The sequence below is a fragment of the Nansenia antarctica genome, assembly GCF_963989245.1.
Source record: "Nansenia antarctica genome assembly, chromosome: 3".
Lineage (NCBI taxonomy): Eukaryota > Metazoa > Chordata > Actinopteri > Argentiniformes > Microstomatidae > Nansenia > Nansenia antarctica.
This window is the reverse complement of record NC_137688.1, coordinates 79,564,757-79,589,147: the sequence shown is the minus strand read 5'-3', so window position 1 is coordinate 79,589,147 and position 24,391 is coordinate 79,564,757. Positions and strand designations below refer to the sequence as shown.

General features: G+C 45.1%; 1 protein-coding gene across 1 annotated transcript; it reads right to left on the bottom strand.

Annotated features, from left to right (window-relative positions):
* Window positions 1-23,553, bottom strand: prkx (protein kinase X-linked; the record flags this gene model as incomplete). Its single annotated transcript, XM_080527854.1, has 8 exons — window positions 23,421-23,553; window positions 14,293-14,461; window positions 12,692-12,955; window positions 9,605-9,724; window positions 3,493-3,588; window positions 1,493-1,550; window positions 207-284; window positions 1-126 (listed from the first exon to the last, which is right to left on the bottom strand). The coding sequence occupies exons 1-8, from the start codon at window positions 23,536-23,538 to the stop codon at window positions 1-3; spliced, it is 1,029 nt and encodes a 342-aa protein (XP_080383980.1). The 5' UTR covers window positions 23,539-23,553.
* Between the last annotated feature and the right edge of the window lie 838 nt (window positions 23,554-24,391).

Sequence of the window (24,391 nt, the reverse complement as noted above, 5' to 3'; positions counted from 1 at the left end):
TCAGAAGTTCTTAAAGATCTCCAAATCCTTCGGCGGTACGGGCGCGCCCTTCTTCCACTCGTCCTCGGGGTAGGCGTCGAAGTTGGAGGTGTCGCCTTCGTGGGAAACCTTGGGAACGATGGGTGGCTGAGGAGAAACACCACGACGAGTTAGCGATTGACGATTTTGATCGAACAAATCAGAGGCAAGTGAAATGAAAGGCTCACCTTCAGTTTCCTCAAAGGCACACCCTCCCACTCTATAGACTTGAACCATCTGTGTTTCTTCACATCGTCTGCGCCGTTCTGGAAAGAAAGACGACCGTGACAATGAGACCAGAAGAGAACAGAAGAAAACACTTCAACCTTCTCCTATACTGATTGCATTGACACAGGGCAGGGTCGTAGCTAGCTAGACCTTTGAATCCTCTGAATGAGCTAACTAGACTATTTTCCTCAGAAAACGTTTCACAGACAAAATCAATTAATAGCACATGGTGGATGGTATCACTTTAATTACTTACGCTTACCAGATTTTCATTCTCGTTGAAAAAGGCTGACAGATTCCACTCTGACTTTGAACAACTTAACTCAAAACACCCATGGCCCCTTGAGGATCAGACCCAAACGCAGACACTGATTCCCACTGATGAATAATAGCATGCCAGACGATATGGCTAAAACGGATGAATACCATTTTATTTATATCCCTCAGTCTTTCCATCTTTAGTGGATCACGAGGCAGCCGAGCATGCGATGTCCCTGGGCCTACCACACGCGCTGGACGGGAAATACGTGAGCGATAGCATCTCAGACGTTGTGCTAACATTATGCCTGTTTCGTACAGGCGTCTGAATGTGGAGCACCTTATACGGGAGAACCTTTTTTAAATCAACAGGTTTTAAAATCCTCCTGTCACACTCCCGACTGCAAACTCTGGACACGGGAGTGTGAAGGAAATTAATTCACTCAGGAGAAATAACAGATCGTTCTACAGAGCGAGAGCGTTGCCAACAAGGCCGTGGACATTGTGTGCTTTCGGTGGTCGTTGTGCGAAAACACTGTAGCTGCATTGTCCTATTCACACGCCGTCTGCACATGTGGCTCGGTTTTCACTCCTTCAGTAAAAAACCTCAATGCCGAAGGAGAGATCCTTTCATCTAGGTGTTGTTGTTAGAAGAGTTAACAATCGAAAGCTGAAATCACAGAAAAGTCCTAGAGGAAGGATGCAGATTCTACCACATGATAAACTACTAGAATTAACTCACTAAAAGGAGCAGAGGTTAAATATTTTTAAACCCCCCCCCCCTACACACACACACCTACAATACCCCCTTACCCAAAGGGTGCGAACTACCTCTACAACAACCTTCCTTGTGTTTCCTGCTAATTGGAAACAAAAGCAGACATTCAGTCACTCCCTGGGCCCTTTCCTGTCTTAATTTCAGACCGTGAGGTCAAAGTGTGACAACCGCTAACACGTCTGGTCCGGTGACTTCTATTCATCGACTCACCTTCATGTTACCTAGCCTCCTGGCCCTGTCGATGACCAGAAACTTCTTGACGAGGTCCCTGGAAAAAGGCACAGAGGGGGAAAAAACGACACGGTGAGCACATGGACACTGTTATCTCCGCCTTGTGTGGTCTCAACAGCCAAGAGGGGGTAGTGGTGGCCTAGTGGATAGTGAGTTGGACTGATGATCAGAAGGTCATGAGTTCAAATCCCACCTGGGAACACCACCCACCCAAGTGTGCCTTGCCTTGAGTATGACACTTAGCCCCAGGTTACTCCAGGGAGACTGACCCTGTAATCTCTAAAAAATAAGTCGCTTTGGATAAAAGCGTCTGCCAAATGGTAAAATGGGCATTGGAATCACAGCTCAGGAGATGAGTCTAATTTTCAATTGATGAAAGCAAGAGGTCAAAAGTGGATAAGGTATTGACATCACTATTAAGGTGGGAGCATAGGGAGAACTGGGATGATTTTGATCTGACCTTGAGCAACAAGACATCATGCTCAATTCCTATGAATTCATACATTCAAAGCAGAACACATTCATCTGAAATCTGAAGACCCAGTTCATACGAAAGCTACGAATGCGACCGAGTGACTCAGTGAACGAGGACTGCGTGGAGGTAAGCCAGTATTAGGCATGGCGGTTAGGCAATATTAGGTGTTCACTTTGAGTGGTTGACAGTTTGGTTCAATCGTCAGGGGAAGGCATTAGCAAACATTAGCATAAGCAACAAAAAATCAGCACCACGGAAAAAAAAAGAAACGAAAAAAAGTGTTTGATTCGAACCAGCGAGTTGAGATTGCAAGTCATCGAGGGGGTGGGGGGTGGGGGGGGAGATGCTAAAGCGGTTATGTCATATCTGCAAGATTTCTCCTTATCTGCGCTCCTTAAGAGTTACTGCTGGCCGCAGAGCAGCTCTCTGCCTCAGGTTGTGCCTTTCATGCCTGATGGATGCGGGACGAGGTGACAGTGAGTGATATAGGTAACTGGAAATATTTAAAAAGCTTCTTCTTGCTGGCGAAGTGGCCAAAAAGATAGATGACTTAAGTGTTTGAGGCTGTATTTCCAGTGAGTTAAGCTTGTCTGGCCTCCCCGTGGGTTGGCTGTGTGGGGCTGATTGAGTGCACACAGGCACTCCAGTCAGTCTGTAATCTGACACATTCCTCCAGGCCTCCAGCTGTTCTAGCCACCGGGGGGAGGGTATGGGAGGACGAGTACAAATCAGATGGGTGTGTGTGTGTGTGTGTGTGTGTGTGTGTGTGTCGTTCGGGGACCCACACGTCCACCGCCTCACCTGCCCTTTATCTCCGGGGAGCTAATTGACCCCCCCCCCCACAGTAGGACAGGGCGCTGCAGGACACACTGGAAGCTAGCGACGCAGACGCGCACACACACTCGAGGAACACACACACACACACACACACAGGCGGAACTCGCGCACAGACACACACACACAGACATAGACACACACTTGCACACGCACACACTCGCGCGCACACACACACACACACACACACACACACACACACACACACAGGCGGAACACGTGCACAGACGGACACACAGACAGACAGACAGACAGACAGACAAACATACACACACACACACACACACACACAGAGAGAGACAGACACAGACACAGACAGACAGACATGCATGCAACTCTTCTAGACTAGATCAGATAAACATGGGAACTGATGGAATGACTGCCTATTCCCAGATCTACACACACAACCAAGCGTATTCACACTGCAGCTGAGCCTAATGCTGACTGTCAGGTCTCCACCATGAGTATTAGTCATGGTTTAATACAACACACTGTGGTGGTTATGGGGCAAAAAAAAATCTAAAAATAGACAAACCTACTTCCACTGTTTGTATGAATGACATGAATGATGACATTGTCTATCTGTATCACAGTCCTAGGAAGGCATGCGGAGGTGGTAGGTCACAGGTTGTCTACTCTCTCCCCCCCCCCCGGTTTCCCCTGGGCTTACTTCACATAGAAATCCAGATGCCGTGGGAATTCCAGCTTTCCGGCAAGGATCTTCTGATAGATGCCGAACGGGTTGTCGTCAAAGAACGGTGGATACCTAAGAGGAAGAACAGAAAGACGGGGTCACTCGTGAACTTTTACATTTCTATTCCTTTCAGGAAAAAAAACCCTAAGATCAAATCACTGTGCGTTGTAAGAGAGTACAGACAGAGAGAGGGGGAATTGAGAATCCTTGGGGTTAACAGCTTGGAAAGACCACACAGGTCTTGAGACTGTCACACAGAGGATGGCTGTAGGCCTACTGTTTTGAAGGATGGCTGACTGTTTTGAAGGATGGCTGACTGTTTTGAAGGTTGGCTGACTGTTTTGAAGGATGGCTGACTGTTTTGGAGGATGGCTGACTGTTTTGAAGGTTGGCTGACTGTTTTGAAGGATGGCTGACTGTTTTGGAGGATGGCTGACTGTTTTGAAGGTTGGCTGACTGTTATGAAGGATGGCTGTAGGCCTACCGTTTTGAAGGTTGGCTGGCTGTTTTGAAGGATGGCTGGCTGTTTTGAAGGATGGCTGACTGTTTTGAAGGTTGGCTGACTGTTTTGAAGGATGGCTGACTGTTTTGAAGGTTGGCTGACTGTTTTGAAGGTTGGCTGACTGTTATGAAGGATGGCTGTAGGCCTACCGTTTTGAAAGTTGGCTGGCTGTTTTGAAGGATGGCTGACTGTTTTGAAGGATTGCTGACTGTTTTGAAGGTTGGCTGGCTGTTTTGAAGGATGGCTATAGGCCTACTGGTTTTGAAGGATGGCTGTAAGCCTACTGGTTTTGAAGGATGACTGTAAGCCTACTGTTTCGCTTCAACCTCTACTCTCAACTCTAGAGAGGGACATCATTGACACTCCTTTTGAGAGGATAGGGATGGATGTGTGGTGGGGGCCTCCTCTCGAGAGAAGCGCATCAGGCAATCGCTTCGTTCTTGTTATGGTAGATTAGGCTGGATTGTGTGTGTCCTCCTCTCACGGGGGAAATGGGGGCGTGTGTCTGCCGGGCGGGCCTGGTGTTCTGGTGTTCTGGCTGTAGCGGCGTTGGGGCCCTGGGGCTGCCGGCTGGTGGCTCTCAGTCTCCCGGGTTCGGCTGAGTGATTTCCCAGCGTTGCCGAGCTCAGGCCTGGACAAGCCATTACCCACACGTTACATAACGGGGACCAGCCTAAATGCATTACACATGGAGCAGACAGCCGGATAATCGCACCAGTTTGTCACAGCCTGCCTTGGCCAGGGAGAACGGAGGCAGAACCTGGTTCTGTGGGGTGGCGGAGGCGGTGGGGGGGCGGGACGGGACCGGGGGATTGTTCATAGGGAGATCGTATCGTAGTTGGTTTCATTCGCGGAGCTGTGTGGTGTTTATTCTTTTTTTCTTTTTGAAGAATGTGCCAGATAAGAACATGTGACCAGACTTCCCGAGAGTAACTGTGTCAGTGGCTTGTGGCACGAGTCAAAACAGTCAATAAGAGACTAACACGGAAAGGAAGGGCGGGTGGGGGGACGACATGTTGTAGGATGTTTTTTCTTTTTTTGGTCATGGCCTTTGGTCCATGCCAAACAGTCACTTCCTCTGTGCTACAGTAATGGCTATAGCACAGACGCTAGACGGGTCTGAGAAACGCACGGCAAATGTCAGAGAAAACGGAAAAGAAAGAGTTTGGGCGTTGGCTGAATAAGAGGGGAGCCAAGTGTTGAACCGGCTCCAGGGTGGATGAGGAGAGCGAGGGAGGGGGGGGGGGGGGGGAGGTGTTGGTGGGGCTGTGACCGGGGCCCTCCCCTCGGTGCTGCCGGTACTGTAGGCCCTGGTGCAAGAGGCCCTGCTCAGGTTACGTAACAGCATCCTAAAAACGTTTTTTTTTTGCAAATACCTGGAGGGTTCGCCAAGATTCCACCAGGAGGAAAGGAAGAAGGAAATTGGGTGTATGTGTGTGTGGGGCGGAGGGGGGGGGGGGGGGGTGGATAGTGATACCCGTTAGCTAGCTACCCATATCTAGTTGAGCTTAAAGGTTTAAAAAGGTCTAGACACAAAGACCTACAGTGGGCAGGTTTGTATGTTGGAGAATGGGCGACGTAGACCAGAGATGATGTTCTTCTTCGTGGGAGTGGGAGTGTACTGTGGACCAGGTCTCACACACACACCAGGGTTCCTACAAGTTTCAACAAGTCAAATTGAAGAACTTTTTAGACCTCTTTGAATAGAACTCTAGACCTATTCGCGACACCATATGATAGCTTTTTTGTCATCCTGCCGTTCGCCAATAATTTCTCCCGGGGGCAGCGGATTGGCATCATTTTGGTTTCACATTTTTTAGACCTGGCAGCTAATTTTTTAGACCTAATAACTGAAACTTAGGGCCTTTTTAGGCCTTGTGAATCGGATTGCTGGATTTTAGACTTTTAGGCTTTTTAAGACCAGCGCGGGGACTCTGACACACACACACACACACACACACACACACACACACACACAAGTTGTCCATTTCATGGAGAGAGAGAGAGAGAGATCTCCCCCCAGGCAGGTTGGGATCATCTACAGGAAAGACCGAGGCAAAGTGTGGCGTGCTGCATGCACAGGTGACCCCCGCCGTTAACGGCCCGCCCCAGGGGTCAGGAACCTGGGCGGATGTTTTTCAACCTTTTACTTTACTGAGGGGGGGGGGGGGGGGGGGGGGGGGCACCGCTAACTTTCAGATGCCCCTGCTACATTCTTCCAGCCTGGAAGCATGAGACCTTTGACAAAAAACAGCCATGCGACAGTAAACCTTTTAGAGTGTGTTTTGTTCTGAAGGGAGTGTTTGTCTGCCGTTTAGGGGCACCACCTTCAGGAGTCGACACTTCAAAGGCTGCCTGATGAATGCTTGAGAAGGTCAAATTTTTCCCCACTTGAAGGCCACTAAACATCTTAGGGAGTATAAAGGAGACTGAGGTGCGGGACGCAATGCAAGGCACATGTGCAGGAGGAAGCCCTCTAATGACTAGAACTTTAGCCCAAGCCCGATATGATCAAAAACAACGTTCTGAAACACTTAAACAAACGTAGGATCTTTTCCAAGATACTGTTGAAACAACACACAACAGGAACTATTAATGAGCAAAGACGTTGTTTTAAGTAATAAGTTATGGCTCGTCAAAAGACTTTTAACTTCAAGCATACAGCTTTGATGGCTCAAACAGCCTAATTCATACTCTTATGAGTATGCTGTCTCTCAAGACAGCGACTTACATTTTGCATAACAAGATACAAGTGACTTTTATTGCCACACGATCTAGGTTGGTGGAATTAGTTTTCAGTACAGCATGGTGGGAAACTCTACATTCACTGAAATGCAACGCAAGGAACAGAAGACAAAACAACTTTCGGAGAATTTGAATTTTCAGAGCATCAACAGTATTGGGGAAAGTTGTCTCGACGGATGTTGCTGGTTAATCAGGTATGTTCACCCACATAATTTGTACAGGTACATGAGAGCTGTCAATGCTTTGTTGATTCTAGGCTTCGGGTTGCCTTTGGGGTTTGCTATTGGTGTCTGTCAGCATAAAGGCCAAAGAGTTGTCACTGCAAGTCAAGAAAGCAATTTTAAAAATATCATGAACATATCTGAGACCTTAGGCTTGCCAAAATCAACAGTTTGGAAGATCATCCCAAAGGAAAACAAATATTGGTGAGCTCAGCAGTCTCAAAGGTAGGCCAACAAAGACTTTTACCACGGATGACTGAAGAATGTTCATAATGAAGAAAAAGCCCCAAACCATTGTCCCATAGACAGGGTTCCCATAGACCGGGTTCCCACACCTTCTGAAACATCACATTCAATCACCTTTCAAGCACCTGTCAAGACTCAATTCCCTCAAATTCAAGGACCCAACACGGCATAGTTTGAGACAGATCGAGATGAGAATTTATATACGTAATAGGAACTATCCGCTCAGACGACAAAAAAGAGAGAGATCCCTCAGTCTATTTTCAAAAACTTTTAAGACCTTGATTTCTTTTTCTCAAATTCACAAACTTTCAAGGATTTTCAAGGACCCGTGGGAGCCCTGTGGATGACTGAAGAATGTTCATAATGAAGAAAAAATAACAAACCACTGTCCCATAGACCAGGAACACGGGGTAGGTGTGAATGTGTCAGAGACTAACCATCCGCAGAATACGTCACCGGCCAAACGACAGAGGCTTCACGACAAGGTGCAAATCACTAATTATCATGTTACAGGTCTGCTTAGGTAACAAAGTACCTAAAGTTCTGCAGAGGTCTGGAAAAAGGTCTTGTGACAGAAAAGACTAATGTTATTATGAACCAGAGTGATTGCAAGCAATGCGATGAACGTTTGGAGGAAAAAGGATCTGCCAGAGATTGACAGCATACCACCTCATCTGTGAAACATGCTAACAAGGTTATGGTTTGGGCATGTATAAGCTGCCACAAGAACTGGCCATTTAATTGATGATACAACTGCTGACGGCAGCCTGGCAGAATGTGTTCGGAAGCGTACAGAAACATCTCGAGTACAAGCAAATGCCTCCAAATTCATTGGATGGCACTACATCATAAGGTAAGACAATGACCCAAAACATTCTGTCATAGCAACTAGGGAGTTTTTTCAAAGCCAAACAGTTCTAGACTGGCCAAGTCAATCTCCAGATTAAAATCGAACATGCAATTTGCTGAATTTAACGATTACAAAAAGACCTCAAAACAAACAAGAAAGAAAACCGATTTTTCTACCAAAAATAAATACGGGGTATGTTTAAAAAAAGTCTATGGAAAATAGTTGATGATGAAACCGTCTCCACAGACACAACACAGCCAGGATGCTTCAGAAGTGATCTGTAACCGTTCTTTCATCCTTCAGACCATCGTCATACTCTAGCAACACAGGGCTTTGAGCCTACTGCAGGGTGATGCAACCCATTAGATCAAGTCAATCTGTGAACAGCACTTTCTCCATAGACACTTCATACAGCAACACTGGTCATTCTCCTAATAATAACAATAATAATAGCGTAGATTTATATAGCGCCTTTCTCAAACCCAAGGACGCTTAACAGATTTCATAGACAGACAGAAAAACAAAGAAACAAAGACAACGAGAGTGACAAAACTAGACTAGAGGCCAAAGGCCTTAGAGAACAGGTGGGTTTTGAGGGCTGATTTAAAAGTGTCCAGGGTAGGGGCATTGCGGATCGCTGTGGGGAGAGAGTTACAGAGGGTGGGTGCTGTCACACTGAAAGCTTTGCCCCCGAAGGTCCGTAGGTTGGTGCGTGGGGTTGGAGAGTAGGCCCATGCCTCGGGACCGCAAGTTCCGGGAAGGGGTGTGTTGACAGAGAGGGTCAGTGAGGTACTGGGGGGCGCAGGCGTGGAGGGATTCGTAGGTGAGGAGGAGGATTTTGAGTGTGATGCTGATAGTCCTAGTAGACTACCCCATTGTCTATAGACTGTACCCACTGACTCTCTGTATCCTAGATACTAGCCATTGTCTATAGACTGCACCCACTCTCTGTATCCTAGATACTACCCATTGTCTATAGACTGTAGCCACTGTGACTCTCTGTATCCTAGATAGTAGCCATTGTCTATTCGGTTGTTAAGTCTGACGTCAAACGTGACGTTTAGCAACTTCCGGGTCCAAACCAGAAATTCCCCGCACCAGAGTACCAGTGTACTACAGCGGTAGAATGACAGTTCAATCGTTTTTTAGACTCGGATCTATTCATACAACAAGGGACACAGCACTTTCCCATTTTTCCCATATTTGTCAGCGTCTTTGAGCCTCGGAAAAGCGCTATATAAATCTAATTTATTATTATTATTACTGAGGCATTTCGAAGAGAGCGCCTCAGCCAACTTTGGACCCGGAAACACGTCACGACTTAACAACCGAATAGACCTCACCCACTCTCTGTATCCTATAAACTACCCATTGTCTATAGACTGTAGCCACTGTGACTCTCTGTATCCTAGATACTACCCATTGTCTATAGACTGTAGCCACTTCTCTGAATCTGAGCGGCCTTCAGTCACTCCTTTGGGCTGGAGGATTAGCGCCCCCTGGTGTTGGATGATGGGTACCTACCCGGCCAGCATCTCGAAGATGAGGATCCCCAGGGCCCACCAGTCCACCGCACGGCCGTGACCTTTGCTCTGGATGACCTCTGGGGCCAGGTACTCTGGGGTGCCACACAGAGTCCACGTCCTGGACAGCGAGACAGAGAGAGAGAGGGAGAGAGAGGTAAAGAGAGAGTGACAGATACAGAAACAGAGAGAGAGAGGGAGAGAGGGAGAAAGAGACAGAGAGAGAGAGGGAGTGAGAGAGAGAGAGAGGGAGGGAGAGAGTGAGGGAGAAAGAGAGAGACAGAGAGACAGAGAGAGAGAGAGAGGGAGAGAGAGGGTGAAAGAGAGAGACAGAGAGAGAGGGAGAAAGAGAGACAAAGAGAGAGAGAGGGAGAAAGAGAGAGAGAGAGAGCGAGAGAGAAAGAGACACAGAAAGAGAGAGAGAGACACAGAGAGAGCGGGAGAGAAAGAGAGAGACAGAGAGAGAGAGGGAGAAAGAGAGAGACACAGAGCAAGAGAGAAAGAGACACAGAGAGAGAGAGGACAGAGAGAGAGAGAGAGAGGACAGAGAGAGAGAGAGGACAGAGAGAGAGAGAGAGAGAGAGGACGAATATCAGAATGTGTCCATAGCTGATTGAGGTAGATCAAACCTACTGAATTATACAGCAGCACAACGCCGCTCAAACCTCTAACAGCTTTCATAGAATATGGATTCAAGTATGCCCATCCAGCAGGTAACGCTCCAAGCTTCCTAAAAGCTTCCTAATGGCTGTAATAATAATCACTTTTAATCACTTTTATTTGGTTAGCGCTTTTCCTGCAAACGTTGCAGCTCAAAGTGCTCCAATCATTCTATAATCATCATTTAATTATTTAGTCATATTAAAGGCAATATTAAAAAGATGGTGTATGTAACGTAATGACTATGTCTGATCGGTAGCAATCAGAGAAGGAGAGAAGGAGATCCTTTGAAAGAGATATTTCATGTAGCATTCATGAACACTGTTTTGGACCAGAGAAAGTGTCCTACCCGACACTGGGTTTGCATTAATAAAGATGTTGTCACTGCCAGGGGTGTTCTAGGGGAAGTAGACAGATTTCTGTCTCTGGTGGCGACGTCTTCGAGTCGTGCGTGCATGCAGAAACACAACAGATCATGTCCGACACGGCAAGTCCATTTTGGCGGTTTAGATTATTAATAGGGAGGATGTTGTTGCTTGAAACTTCAAACTGAATTGCTTTGCTCTGGCCAGAGGTAGATTTCCAATAGACTTACTTTTCCAACTTACTTACCTACAGGCTCTTTTAACAATAAATGTATATTTTTGCAATGTTTGAATGTGTTAACGACTGTTACAAGAGAGCACAGAAGTGACAGCAAATATTGGAAGAAAAGAAAGCGAGAATTATACAGCATCACCCTGTCGAAACACCTTCTCCACACACACGCAGACGCACACCCACACGCACACGCACACACAGACACAGAGTCAGACACAGACATAGACACAGACACACACACACACACATTCTGTGTCTGACTGATGATCCTTAACAAAGATAAAGAAATACAAAATCATAATATATTAAAAAAATATATATATGAATAGCATTTATGTGACGTATTCTCTTTGACATTTATTTTTTACAAGAATATATTCACTATCAGCTTTACATGTACAAATTCCACACAGTTTTACTGGAGAAACGGATGACAGGAGGAAAGACGACACCACTCAGCCTTCCTGACGCCACCCCCCCCCCCCCTTGCGGTCCCAAGACTGGTGGATGTGTAGTAGTATTGTAGTGCTAATACAGGCAGGTCTGTGGTCGTGACAGAGTGACGGGTCTGTAGGTATTACGTGTCTCTGTGGCTCAACAGGACAACTGATTTTACATTGTTCAGTGGGGGGAAACAGGAAAAAACGTTTTTCCAGAGAGTTCCTTCAAGTGCACTCAAGTTCAGCGTGTTCAGCGTTTGCTGTGTGCCATTGATAATCAGCCGGATAATAATAACACACTTTTCAGTTGCCGTGGTGATGGCGAAGTGTGTGTGTGTGGGCAAACGATTGTTGGAAGCCGGGAGGCTCGAGATCCCCCCGGGGATTCACCCTAAACCAAAATGTATCATTAACGAGGACGGAACAATGTTATCTCAATGACGAAATGCACACCTGCATTGTAATTATATTGTGTCGCATGATGTGTATCTGATGGGCGTACGGTTTACCTCAGAGCCCGTCCTGGTTCAAGCAGATCAGGATCTGTTTCTGTCACTAGGGGGCGCTGTGGAAGCACGGGACAGGCTGTGGAGGTGTTTTTTTTACCATCCATCACAACCAGCACACGAGCGCGCTAGGGCAAGGCAGTTGTCTCACGACTGCATGGTGAGGCTGCATTCTATTGCCTTCCATAAATATAAGTGGGTCACTTGTATATCAGAGAGATATCAACTCCAAATCTATTTTACTCCCCCAGCCCGGGGAAAAGGTAATCTTAGTCCATTATGTTTACATGTCAAAGGGGTCAGGCGTTGTGTTCAAGCCGAGCTCCCCTGGAAAAAAAACAACTGCAGTACCGCTGCACTGCAGATACCCAGAATCCCTCCTAACTTGGAGTCCGGGTTTCCAATTCCACAAAGGTCACCGAAGACTTGCTTCGTGTCATTCTAATTCGAGCTAAATAAAGGCAACGTGGTCTTGGTGTTTTTTCTTTTTTTGCCTGTGAGACCTCTACCTTCCTGTTCTTCTTTTTTCTTCTAAAGGAATCCCTCAATACGCCCTTGAGGAGGATATGAGATTCTCAAGGACAGCTAGGGCCTAAACCCCAATCAGTCAGATGTGTCAAACGGGGTCACGAGTGCCCCGCGCCGTTTCACCGAATTAGAAAGAAGAACAGCCTTCGCTCCCCCACAAAAAGTAATGGAAACCCCCCCCCCCCAAAACCCGCTGATGATATTTCTGGTTATCGTCAGGGAGGAAGCGTCCTGTGCAACTCAATCATCTCCCAACAGTCCGACCGCTGACCTCGGGTGTGAAGCGACGCGAGACGGAACAACGGACGGAGTCTCCCCTCCCACCCCCTCCCCCACCCCAGCCCCTCGTCGTACCTGTCCGAAAGTTTCTTGGCGAAACCGAAGTCGGTGAGTCGGATGTGACCCTCGCTGTCCAGCAGGATGTTCTCCGGCTTCAGGTCCCGGTACACAATCTCTTTGGAGTGGAGGTACTCGATGGCGCACACGATCTCCGTGGAGTAGAACAGCCCCGTGGAGTTGCTGAAGCGGCCCCGGCTCCGCAGGTAGCTGAACAGCTCGCCGCCCGGCACGTAGTCCATCAGCATGTACAGCAGCCGCTCGTCGTGGTGAGTCCAAAACCTGGGAGGCGGAAACAGGGCACATTAGATTAGATTAGATTAGATTAGATTAGATTTATTGTCCCCAGGGGGAAATTCATTTCCACATACATATTTACATAAATACATACAACACCGTATAACGCAGACAACAACAGACAGTACTACACATGACAGATACACAAGTACACACACTCAGCATGGTCTATTATTTAAGGCAACAATGGCTGCGGGGATCAGGCTTTTGCCAAAGCGAGCCCTATTGCACCTTAGTGTTCTGTACCTATGCCCGGATGGCAGTGGGGTGAGGTACAGATTGAGTGGGTGGGTAATGTCCTGTTCTATTGTGGTTGCGATGTGTGAGATGGCCCTGTTGTTTAGTGCTGTGAGGTTGGGTGTGGGGAGTCGAATTATCCTGGCAGCAGGATATCCTGGCATAGGCCTACCACTCAAACAGGACACATACCACTCAAACAGGACACATACCACTCAAACAAGGCACATATCACTCAAACAGGACACATATCACTCAAACGGGGCACATGCCACTCAAAGTCCAAGACGCTAGATGAGGCGATGAACACAGTGTCTGGCTCATCTAACTGGAGTATGGCAGTGCGTGTCAAAACCGTTGTTGAGGTGGGCGTAGACAAGTAGTTGAATGATATTCGCTGTGGTGCTTAATCTGTTCATGTTTGCAGATGTGTCAAAGCAATTATAAAAATGGTTCTATTCATCCCCCCATCTAACGTTTATTCTACCAGGTTCATCTACCAGATTCATGAGACGAATTATGTATTACAGTATTATAACTACTGCACACTACTGGATTACTTGTATACCATTGGACTAATTTACTACCGTACTGTATTGTATTATATTGCATTTCATATAATCGTACTCTGCACAGCATTTTTGCTCTATTGAAGCCACTGTAAAATCCATCACATAAGTAAATGTTGCAATGTCAATGTTGAGAAACCAACCCAAATAATGTTACTGTTGTGTACTTGTACAGTACGGGGGATTGCAAGGTCGGCAGCTCGGTGGTTTGAACCCCCACTGGCCACATGTCGAGGTGTCCTTGGGCAAGACACTGAACCACAACTTGCTCCCAATGAGCGAGTGTGAATGGGTGAATGAGAGGCCATTGTAAAGCACTTTGGAATAAGGTGCTATATAAGTCTGTCCATTTACAGTAAGATATAAAGGATTCAAATGTCTCCTGTGTGAGAGTGGACATCCCTGGTGGTGTGAGAGGTGAGAGGTGAGAGGTGACATCCCTGCTAGTGTGAGAGGGGAGAGGTGAGAGGTCAGAGGTGAGAGGTGACATCCCTGCTGATATGAGAGGACACTCACAGTCTGATGAGGAAGGGGTGGTTGACCTCCGTCAGGACCTCCTTCTCGTTGTGGACGTGCTGCTCCTGTTTCAGTCGGATCACGTCGGGGATCTTCATGGCCTTGAGGGCGTAGAACGCCCGGGTCTTCTTGTCTTTCACCAGGAACACCCGACCAAAGGTACCAGTGCCTGAGGCAGGGAGGGAAGGAGGGGGGGAGGGAGGGAGGGGGAGGGGCAGCACTCATTACACATTATCACAGTTATCGGACAGACCACTCACAATGCAAGGTACAGATAAAAGGACACATTGAATACGTTGTATTCATATTAGGCTACCCACAATAAATAAAACGGAAGATAGAAATAGTGTTAAATAAATAAATAAATACATACAAATAATACAAACTTAAATACATATGAACACCATTTCTGTGACGTATTCCCTTTGACATTACTTTTCACTAGGATGTAACCTACACATCGGTATCAGACCCAAAAATCCAGTATCGCCCGACCTCTACTCATCTAGGAGTACCCCACCAGTGTGATATCTACCATAGCACAAGTTTCTATCGCTGAGTGAGTTAAGATAGAGGGACTTGTAAATACTTTGGTACTTATGTTCTCTATGACAGCTGTTACATACATAATTGAAAAAGAAGAGAACGCACACCACAGAAAACTTCGAGGCAAGGTGCTGGCGACGGAGCAGTATACTATTAAATGAAGTGGCGGCCTCACACTCTAGCTCCAGATGCAAAAGTGTCGATTTTAATTGACAACGTAGCCTTTGTCAAGTCTTACAAACAACATAGTGCATGACAGCCATTAAATAGACAGGTAGGTTAGATTGAATAGGGAACACCTGTGAGGACACATAGTGGCTGTCATGCGCTATGTTGTTTGTAAGACTTGACAAAGGCTACGGCTGAAACCGTTGTCAATTAAAATACACTTTTGCATCTGGACCTAGAGTGTGCGGCTTCCACTTCATTTTATAGCTGTGCATGCATAACCACAGCCTAGCGAGGTCTTATTAACAAGGTCACAGTCTAATAAACCCCCTAGCGTCAGTACACCTCTCACAGAACCACCACAAACATGTCTGCTGTCAGGATGCTGAGGGATGATGATGGCCTAGTGGATGGTGAGTTGGACTGGTGGTCCATGGATGCAAATTGCAAACACAACTATGGTGAAAACAGAGAGAACTAACCGAAGTCGTTCGGGACGGGAGGGGCGGTTTGGCGGGGGACTAGTGTTATAAAAAGCGGTTATGACTTAATTCAATCGTTTGCTCTGAAGAAGCTCCTCTCACAAAACCATTAGGTCAATGTTGTTGGCTACTCTGCTCTACAATCACACAACCCACCTCTGCATTGGATATGCGATCACACATTACTGGCAGTTTAGGTGCAGCACATTGCCTGATCGTCTCGGCTGCTTGGTTGCTGGGAGTGGGGTCTCCTTCCTGAGGAGCTGTTTCACACGTTGTGTTATGATAGTGGTCACCTTCTGTCTGTGGAGCTCTGTCTGACAGTGTGATATGCACGCCCATTCCTCCATAATTAATCTCTTTTGTGCATAATACACATCTAGCATGTCCTTTTTTATCTATTTAAAAAAAAAAATCTGACAGTGGGAACTTATGGTTCACTGACTTAACCCGAATTGGGGCATCTATCTTTAGCCACGACCACTTCCAACCAGGGATGCACCCAAATGAAAATCCTTGGCCGAAACCCAACTTAAGGAAACACTTGGCCGAATACCGAATACCGAGTGCGTACCATTGCATAAATAAAACCACACATTTTTGTACCATTGCATAAATAAACATTTATAAATGTATTGTAATAATGTATACATTTTTATTCATGCTTGTATGCTTATTCATGTCAAATGTAAAATGATCATTATCAAAATGACGTGTTTGAAATTGTATATGGTATGGTAAATGGACTGCACTTATATAGCGCCTTTTTTGCTGCTCCAAAGCGCTTTACAACGGCCTCTCATTCACCCATTCACACACATTCACACACCAATGGCGGCAAGCTGCCATGCAAGGCGCCGGCCCGCTCACTGGGAGCAATTTTGGGGTTCAGTGTCTTGCCCAAGGACACTTCGACATGTGGCCAGCCAGGGCTCGAACCGCAGATCTACCGACCTTGTGATCATTAGGCGGCGACTCTACTTCCTGCGCCACAGCCGCCCCATATATACCGTATTTTCCGCACTATAAGGCGCACTTAAAAGCCTTTAATTTTCAAAAAAAACGACAGTGCGCCTTATAACCCGGAGCGCCTTATATATGGATCAATTGGTTAATTTGTTGATCCATACTGGTTGTACACGGCGCTCAAGGCGCTCTGTCAAAATGTTTCAGTACGACTGGTAAACTACAAAGCCGCACCGCTTGCAGCATTACGGTAATCAGTAAACACCAAGTAGAAGCGTCTCTACAGTCACTATTCGAATGAAGGCAACAGCGGGAGCACGGGACATGAACATCGATGAATTTCGAGGCGGTCCTTCTTGGTGCTTTCAACTTGAAGTTTTAAAGTACCCACTCGATATAATAAACAACAGTTTAACGATCACTAAACACTTATAATTTGTGTATTGGATTCATTATTCTCGTTTGCCGGAGGCTACCGGTAAGGGAGGGTTGACTTGTAAACATACTTTCGTTTTAGCTCGTGTTCAAAAGCAAGAACTGTGTGTTCATCTAGTTATGTGTAGTTATGTGTTTTTAGCATGTCGATGTTCTCCCAGTATGTTGTCATGTTATTAAAATACAGTTGAGACCTTCGTAGCGATGTGTTTTGTTAGGAGCGTTCGTAGCTGTGGCTGCGTTCATAGCTGGGGCTGCGTTCAGAGTCACTTTTCTCCCATTCAGTGTTTGAGGTGAACCAACATTCAAATACGCCTGTCGTGTTCAATCTTTCTCTGATTTGAATGTATGACACATCATTTGAAAGCTTACCATCTGTAGTTTAAGCATGTGTAAAAACTGAAAAATTACGTTGCACATTTCACCAGGAGCTGTCACATATTGGTTGTTGGTTATAATTGTATATATTGGTTGTTTTCTGGTGTTGTTTTGCTCTGTTTGTAGTCTACTTGATGTATTTTTTATCAGCTGTTAAATCACCACAGCGGTTAATCCACTAATAGAGATAATAGCAGATTGAAAATGCTTGTAGCTAACTACTCTATATCTCGTGGTCGCAGCTATTGCGAATTGCTATTCACGCGAGTCAGCTGTGAATCACCGCAGGTCCTTGACGCTTGTTGCAAAAATGGATGACGAACGGCTGATACTTGAGGTGGAAAAATATATATTTTTGACAGTGGAGCAGGTAGAACGTTGACGGTGACAACGCTCAGGTGGAGCATGGACAACGGGAAGTTGACACAACACCGATGGAGAGGTGATGCAACGCAGTAGGTGGAGCTTGGGCGTAACGCAACCCCAGTCAAACGTTTGACTGCAGTATTCTATATTCTATTCTATGCGCCTTATAATCCGGTGCGCCCTATATATGAAAACAGTTCTAAAATAGGCCATTCGTTGAAGGTGCGCCTTATAATCCGGTGCGCCTTATAGTGCGGAAAATACGGTACTTAATGTTACGTAATATTTCCTCATTTCATGAAAGATGTAAAAATTGTGACAGCGGCTGGTGAAAGGGGGAACAGCCTGTCCATTCAGACTGTAGGAATACAGTATACTGTAGGAATAGTTAAGGAGATTCGTCTTTCACACCCCCCTCCCCCCCCCCCCCCTCCCTGTGATCAGAAGGTCATGAGTTCACTTCAAATCCCACCTGGGAACACCGCCACTAGTGTCCTCTTGAGTAAGGCACTTAGCCCAAAGTTACTCCAGGGAGTACTGCAGGGAGTTTTAATCACTGACTTACTGTATTAACTTAAATACACTTTTAGGTTGGCTTTCTATGATACATTTTGAAATGCGTCTACTCTTTCATCTTTTAAGATTGACCTCAATTGAACCTTAATCCACTGCCATATGAAGTTCACAAAGTTTCTTTAAAAAAAATAAAAAATAAAAAAATGTATCTATCATGCACATATAAAATGATCACCAGTGGTCTCTAGGGGACAGTGAGTTGGACTGGTGATCAGAAGGTCATGAGTTCAAATCCCACCTGGGAACACCAACACTAGTGTGCCCTTGAGTAAGGCACTTAGCCCTAAGTTACTGAAGGGAGACTGTCCCTGTGATCTCTAATTGTAAGTTGCTTTGGATAAAAGCGTCTGTTAACATGGCAAATGGCCAACTGATGTCATTTGGACATGTGACGCAGGGCTTCACTCAGTATGTGGGTCATTCCACGTTTGTTCACCGCTCCACATGAATGCACACCATCTATACCTATACACAATATTACACCATCTATACCGATACACAATATTACAATGCAATACGAATGCAGACTATTTGTTCATGTTCTGTCTGTGCCAGATTCCTTTGAATAGCCCAGGTTTAGATCAAAATATTATAAAATATTAGACTAAATATTAAATAAATTCTCTCCAAATTGAAGATAAAACATATGGATATGATGGCTAACATGTTTGTATTTAGTTATTTGGACTGACACTAAACATGTCATGTTTGGGGTGTGACAGCCGCGTAGGTTCTTGCTACTCAATGCACTTTAGTGTACAGTATGTTAGATTAGAAAGAGTTGCCTCATGATGTAAATTACTCACAATAACAGCTAAAAGATACGAGCTTTAACTGATGTCATCCCCCTAGTAAATCCCTCTCATCAGTCAAATCCTGTGACCAAAGAGAAACTAACTCTATTGATATAAACCTTTACTTCAAACACAAATGTCACCAATAGGATAAAACCAATTATTTACACAGCCATATTTACACATGTGACTGGCTAGAAACCTAGGTTAGACAACTCTGGTTCTTGTATTGATATAGGTCAAGTGTCTGTATTAAATTATGCTGCATAACAGACTTCACTCAAAATAGCCTATTACAAAATATTATTCCCAAATTCATTAGGCTATACCTACTGCATTAGGTCCCACTCCTCCAGCATTCATAGCCAGAAAAGTCACTGGAAATCAAAGCGCTTATGATCAGTTTATCAGTCTTGCTTCTTCCAGCTTTGGTTGAAAATATAGGCTAATTCCCAAATTCTTAAGGCTATACAGTTAGGTCCATATATTTGGACAGAATGGACACTGACAGAATTTCTGTTATTTTAGCTTTAGTTTACTCAAACATATTCAAGTTACAGTTATATTCATTATATTCAGAACATGTTTTGGCTTAAAGTGCAGACTCTCAGCTTTAATTTGAGGAAGGTTTAGCCTAGGAAATACAGCTCTTTAATATGTAGCCCCTTCTCTTTCAAGGGACCAATTGTACAATTGACTTAAAAGCTGTTTCATGGACAGGTATGGGTTATTCCTTTGTTACTTCTTTATTAATTAAGCAGATAAAAGGTCTGAGTTGATTCCAAGTGTGGCATACATTTAGAAGCTGTTGCTGTGTGTGAAGTTGACGCACAACATGTCGTCAAAGGAGCTCTCAATGCAAGTGTAACAGGCCATCCTTACGCTGCAAAAACAAAAGAAATCCATCAGAGAGATAGCGGGAACATTAGGAGTGGCCAAATCAACAGTTTGGTACATTCTGAGAGAAAAAAGAACACTCTGGTCAGCTGGACACCACACAAAGGCACAGAAGACAACAGTAGTGGATAATCGCCGGATCTTTTACGCAGAAAAAAATACCTTTACAATATCCAGCCAAGTGACAAACAGTCTCCAGGAGGTAAGCATATCGTTATCTAAGTCTACCATCGAAGACACGAGAGCAAATACAGAGGGTTCACTACAAGGTGCAAACCATTCATAAGCCTCAAGAATAGAAAGGCCAGATTACACTTCTACATCTAAAAAGCCAGTCCTGTTCTGGAACAGCATTCTTTGGACAGATGAAACTAAGATAAACCTGTACCAGAATGATGGGAGGGAAGAAAAAAAGTATGGAGAAGGCTCATGATCCGAAGCATACCACAGCATTTTGTAAAACACAGTGGAGGCAGTGTGATGGCATGGGCATGCATGGCTTCCAATGGCACTGGGTCACTAGAGTTTATTGATTACGGTATGTGACAGAAGACAGAAGCAGCTGGATGAATTCTTAACTGTTTAGGGATATACTACCTGCTCAGATTCAGCCAAATGCAGTTGATTGGATGGCGCTTCACAGTACAGATGGACAATGACCCCACACCATACTGTGAAAGTAACCCAGAAGGTTTTTAGGGCAAAGAGTTTTGGGTTTGTTTGGGTTTGTTATGAGAGTATGGTGGGACACATTACACTATGGAAAAAACTGTCTGCATATTATCTGACCACTGCTCTGCCTGTTATGATCAAATACGTGTCTATTTTCACCAATGGTTAATTATTAAACATGGAATGGCAAATGTGTTCACTCCCCTTGACAAGTCCTCCCAACACTCCCATTTAGGCTAGTGCTCTATATTGGTGCAAAGTTTGTGTTTGCCACGATTTAACGGGAGCCCATGGTCTTTAATGGGTGAAAGGGGGTCTTCGTGGATCAGTCAAAACCAGCGTGACTTTCCAAACATTATGATCAAAGGCATAGATTAGGCCTAACCAAATTGTTGTGAAAATTCTGATTCATAGTGACAGCATTCTGGCTGGCCCAATAGAATGTCAGTGGTAAAAAAAAAAACTGTATAGTACAGGGTTGGCTGACACCACACAAAATTGTAGCCTCGAAAATGGTTGGAATACTTTCAAGACGGGTTGTAGGCTACAAATGTTCTGTAGGCCTATATTGTGCTGTATTTCGTCGAAAAAAAGAATGTCAGTGATACTACGACGCCATGTATGCGGTTAGCCTATGCTAATTTATTTATAACGTTGTTTTGACAGTCTTTTGTAAACACACTACTAAGTCACTCGCCACAGAATGGACTCCACCCTGGATGTCACATCCACCCTCCCTGAGACTTAGCCCTAACCCTAAGTCTGTCATACACGTCCTTACAAGTGTGGGCACAACTGGCCTACATTCTAATGCATTCCTTTGAATGTATTCATTGATGACGGAACACTGGTGACAGCACATCGCTGTAGTGCATGGTAACTGATAATTCAGGACCAGTAGCTTCCCCCATTATGAGTCTAAAACCGCTTACAGATTTGTATACAGTGTATTGTTCTTGTCCATATTGAATAGCTATATCATTCAAACATTCACAGTGTAGGTTGGAAAAGGTATGTGAACCCTAGGCTAGCTTACGAGTGACTTAAATGAAGATCAGATGACATTTTATGACCAATTAATGCAGAAAACCAGGTAATTCCAAAGGGTTCAGATACTTTTTTCTTGCCACTGTAAGTAGCGGATATACTCATGCTCTAGGTTGTTATTCCTTCCCTTTCCCCCTTCTCCAATCATCTGTGCCATCCCATCTCCCTTCCCTACGACGGGCAAGCCCATTCAGCAGGGAAGACAAAGTGTCAACACACCATCTGGGGGGAGTCAGACTAAACAAACGTAAACACAACCACCGTAACCATTTGGATGAGGACGTCTGGACACTTAAATAGGGAGGCATAAATAGCTAGAGAAAAGTTGAAACTCCTCCCAGTGCAAATTGACAGCAATAGCCTTCAAAGTTCAAACACAATTGGTTTCAGTATAAACTAGCTTGCAGGCCACACAGCCTCAACACAAAAACAACTCCTACTAGCAACACAGCTACCAGTAACACAATGATTTTAAAAAGATGACGTTCACATACTCAGGCTAGGGAAAAGATAGTTCCACTTAGTCCAAAATGTAGGCTATTAAAAATGTTTTATAAACGTAATTCTTCCTTCCTCTAGCATTTTGGACTGCCAAAGGCCCCTGGCCTGAGCATAGATTCCTCTTTCTTGTGATGACTGATGGATAGATGATTCACTTACTCATCCAAATGGATTTGTCGTAAGTCGCTTTTGGGTAAAGGTGTCTGCTAAATGCACCAAAATGTAAATGTAAGCTAGTGTGCATTCTAAAAATGGTAGCTACGTTGCCTTTGTAAAGGATATAAAGACTAAGCCAGCCTACGTTTAACACAGGTAAAGTGTTCAGTCCCATTGGAACAACAACATATAGGTCATAGTTCACAGACACTGGGAAGGAGACTTTGCTATCAATGAGTCAAAAGTCTCATATCGTGAGCTCAGAATTATAAGGTTCTATCTCCGTTTAGGGCAGTTCAGAGATATTGAGCGTCAAAGTGTTTACATTCCATTATGTTTTGTGAGATGGAACCTTTGTATTTGATGAATTACTAACTCAAAAATGTCAACATTTTAAAAATAACACCACACAGGCATTAATAAACACCTAATGGATCAGATTATGTAAAAAACTAAATTTTGACAAAAATGGAGATAGAACCTTATAATTCTAACGTCACGATATAATGCTGTTGAACATACCATCAGATGTCCCTGGATGGAATGGACAGATTGTCTTCTAGATCTAGTTTTGACTACACCACATAGGCACATGTGGATGTGAATATTATTATTTATTTTTGATGAACACTCTCCAGACTTAACAACTACAGTATCCCAGCAAAATATCCTTAAGAGAATTGGATAGTGAAATGTGAACGCTAGGGGTGGGCTTGAACAACATGGGGAGGGAGGGAGGTCCCCATCTCCACGTTTGGCAGATGAAGATCATGAGATCTTCTGACCAGCTGACCCCATGACGATTTAGATCTAGCATACCTACCCAGGGCAGGCCATAATACACCCGTTGTTCTAGAAATCCATCATCCCCATGACCCTATGATACACAATTGTCTGTGCATTATTCCTGATGTGACAGTCATTGTGTTGTTTGCATTGCAGTGTGTGCAGTATGAGTATCCTAACCTGGGGCTGCGTTCGTAAAGGCGCTCCGCGAGCGTCGGCGCTCCCACTGGGTGCGACGTCATAAAGAGACCGAGTCGTTTGATTGGACGAGAGGCGTTCCACGAGTGCCGATCGGATTTCCGGAGCGTGTTTACGAACGCACCCCCTGACCTTGCTTGCTATAGCTACCCAATCTTACCGACTGTGGCGATGGTGTCCAGGTCATCCAGGGTGTACGCCCGGGTGTTCAGGGACAGTTCTCCCGCTGACAACATTGGACTGCTCCCGCTGCTCTTCGCACTTTCTCTTTCTCGCATCGAAGAGTTGTTGCATTGTTGTTCATTGTTTACTAGTCCAACCTTTGCCTTTGTCGATGCCATTTTGCATTAAAATGCATGCATTAAAAATGTATCTAGCCAATAGCTGATCACTAGTTTTTTTATTTCCCCCCTGGGAAATAGCGGCTCAGCGTGTTAGATAGGCCAGCTGTTTCAGGACAGGAGCAGTGTCCACCCTAACACCGGTATACACAGATATGGATGTACTAAAGCAGATTAGATCAGATTTCCCTGGATAAACAGCTGGGATGATCATCTTCTTTGTTCGGATGAAACCGAGTGATATGAATATAACATACTGTGCTAGTGGGACAGTTATGATAGATATATACGGTAATACTACCGTAAATACGGTACAGTTGCTTCACTTGCTTCAATGCGGAGTAACAAAAGAACCGGAGATTAATGAATGAATGTACTACCGTATTCAAAGACTAACACATTCACTCATCTAAGCCCGTTTCCCACGTCCCGGTACAGTCATTGGAGGTCGAATGTAAAAACAGCTTCCGCAAGTTGTCTTGTAGATATTTGAGACATTTGAATTATTTACTTCTCCACCTCTCTATCCCAAGCCGAACCTCACCCCAGTCCCCATCAACCCAGCTAAACACGGAAGAGAGAAATGTGTTGACAAAATGAAACTGGCCAATCAGAAAGACGTTTTAGAAAGTCCAACCAATGGGGTGGTTAAAGGGGCGGGGTCGTGTTTGACAGGCAGCTCCTCCTCCCCCCCTCCCATGTCCTCCGAACACAGCCCAGGCCTACTAGGGGAGAAGGGAGCAGGGAAAGGGAGCCCCCTCATTGGGGGGAGTGAAATGAGATGTCCGTA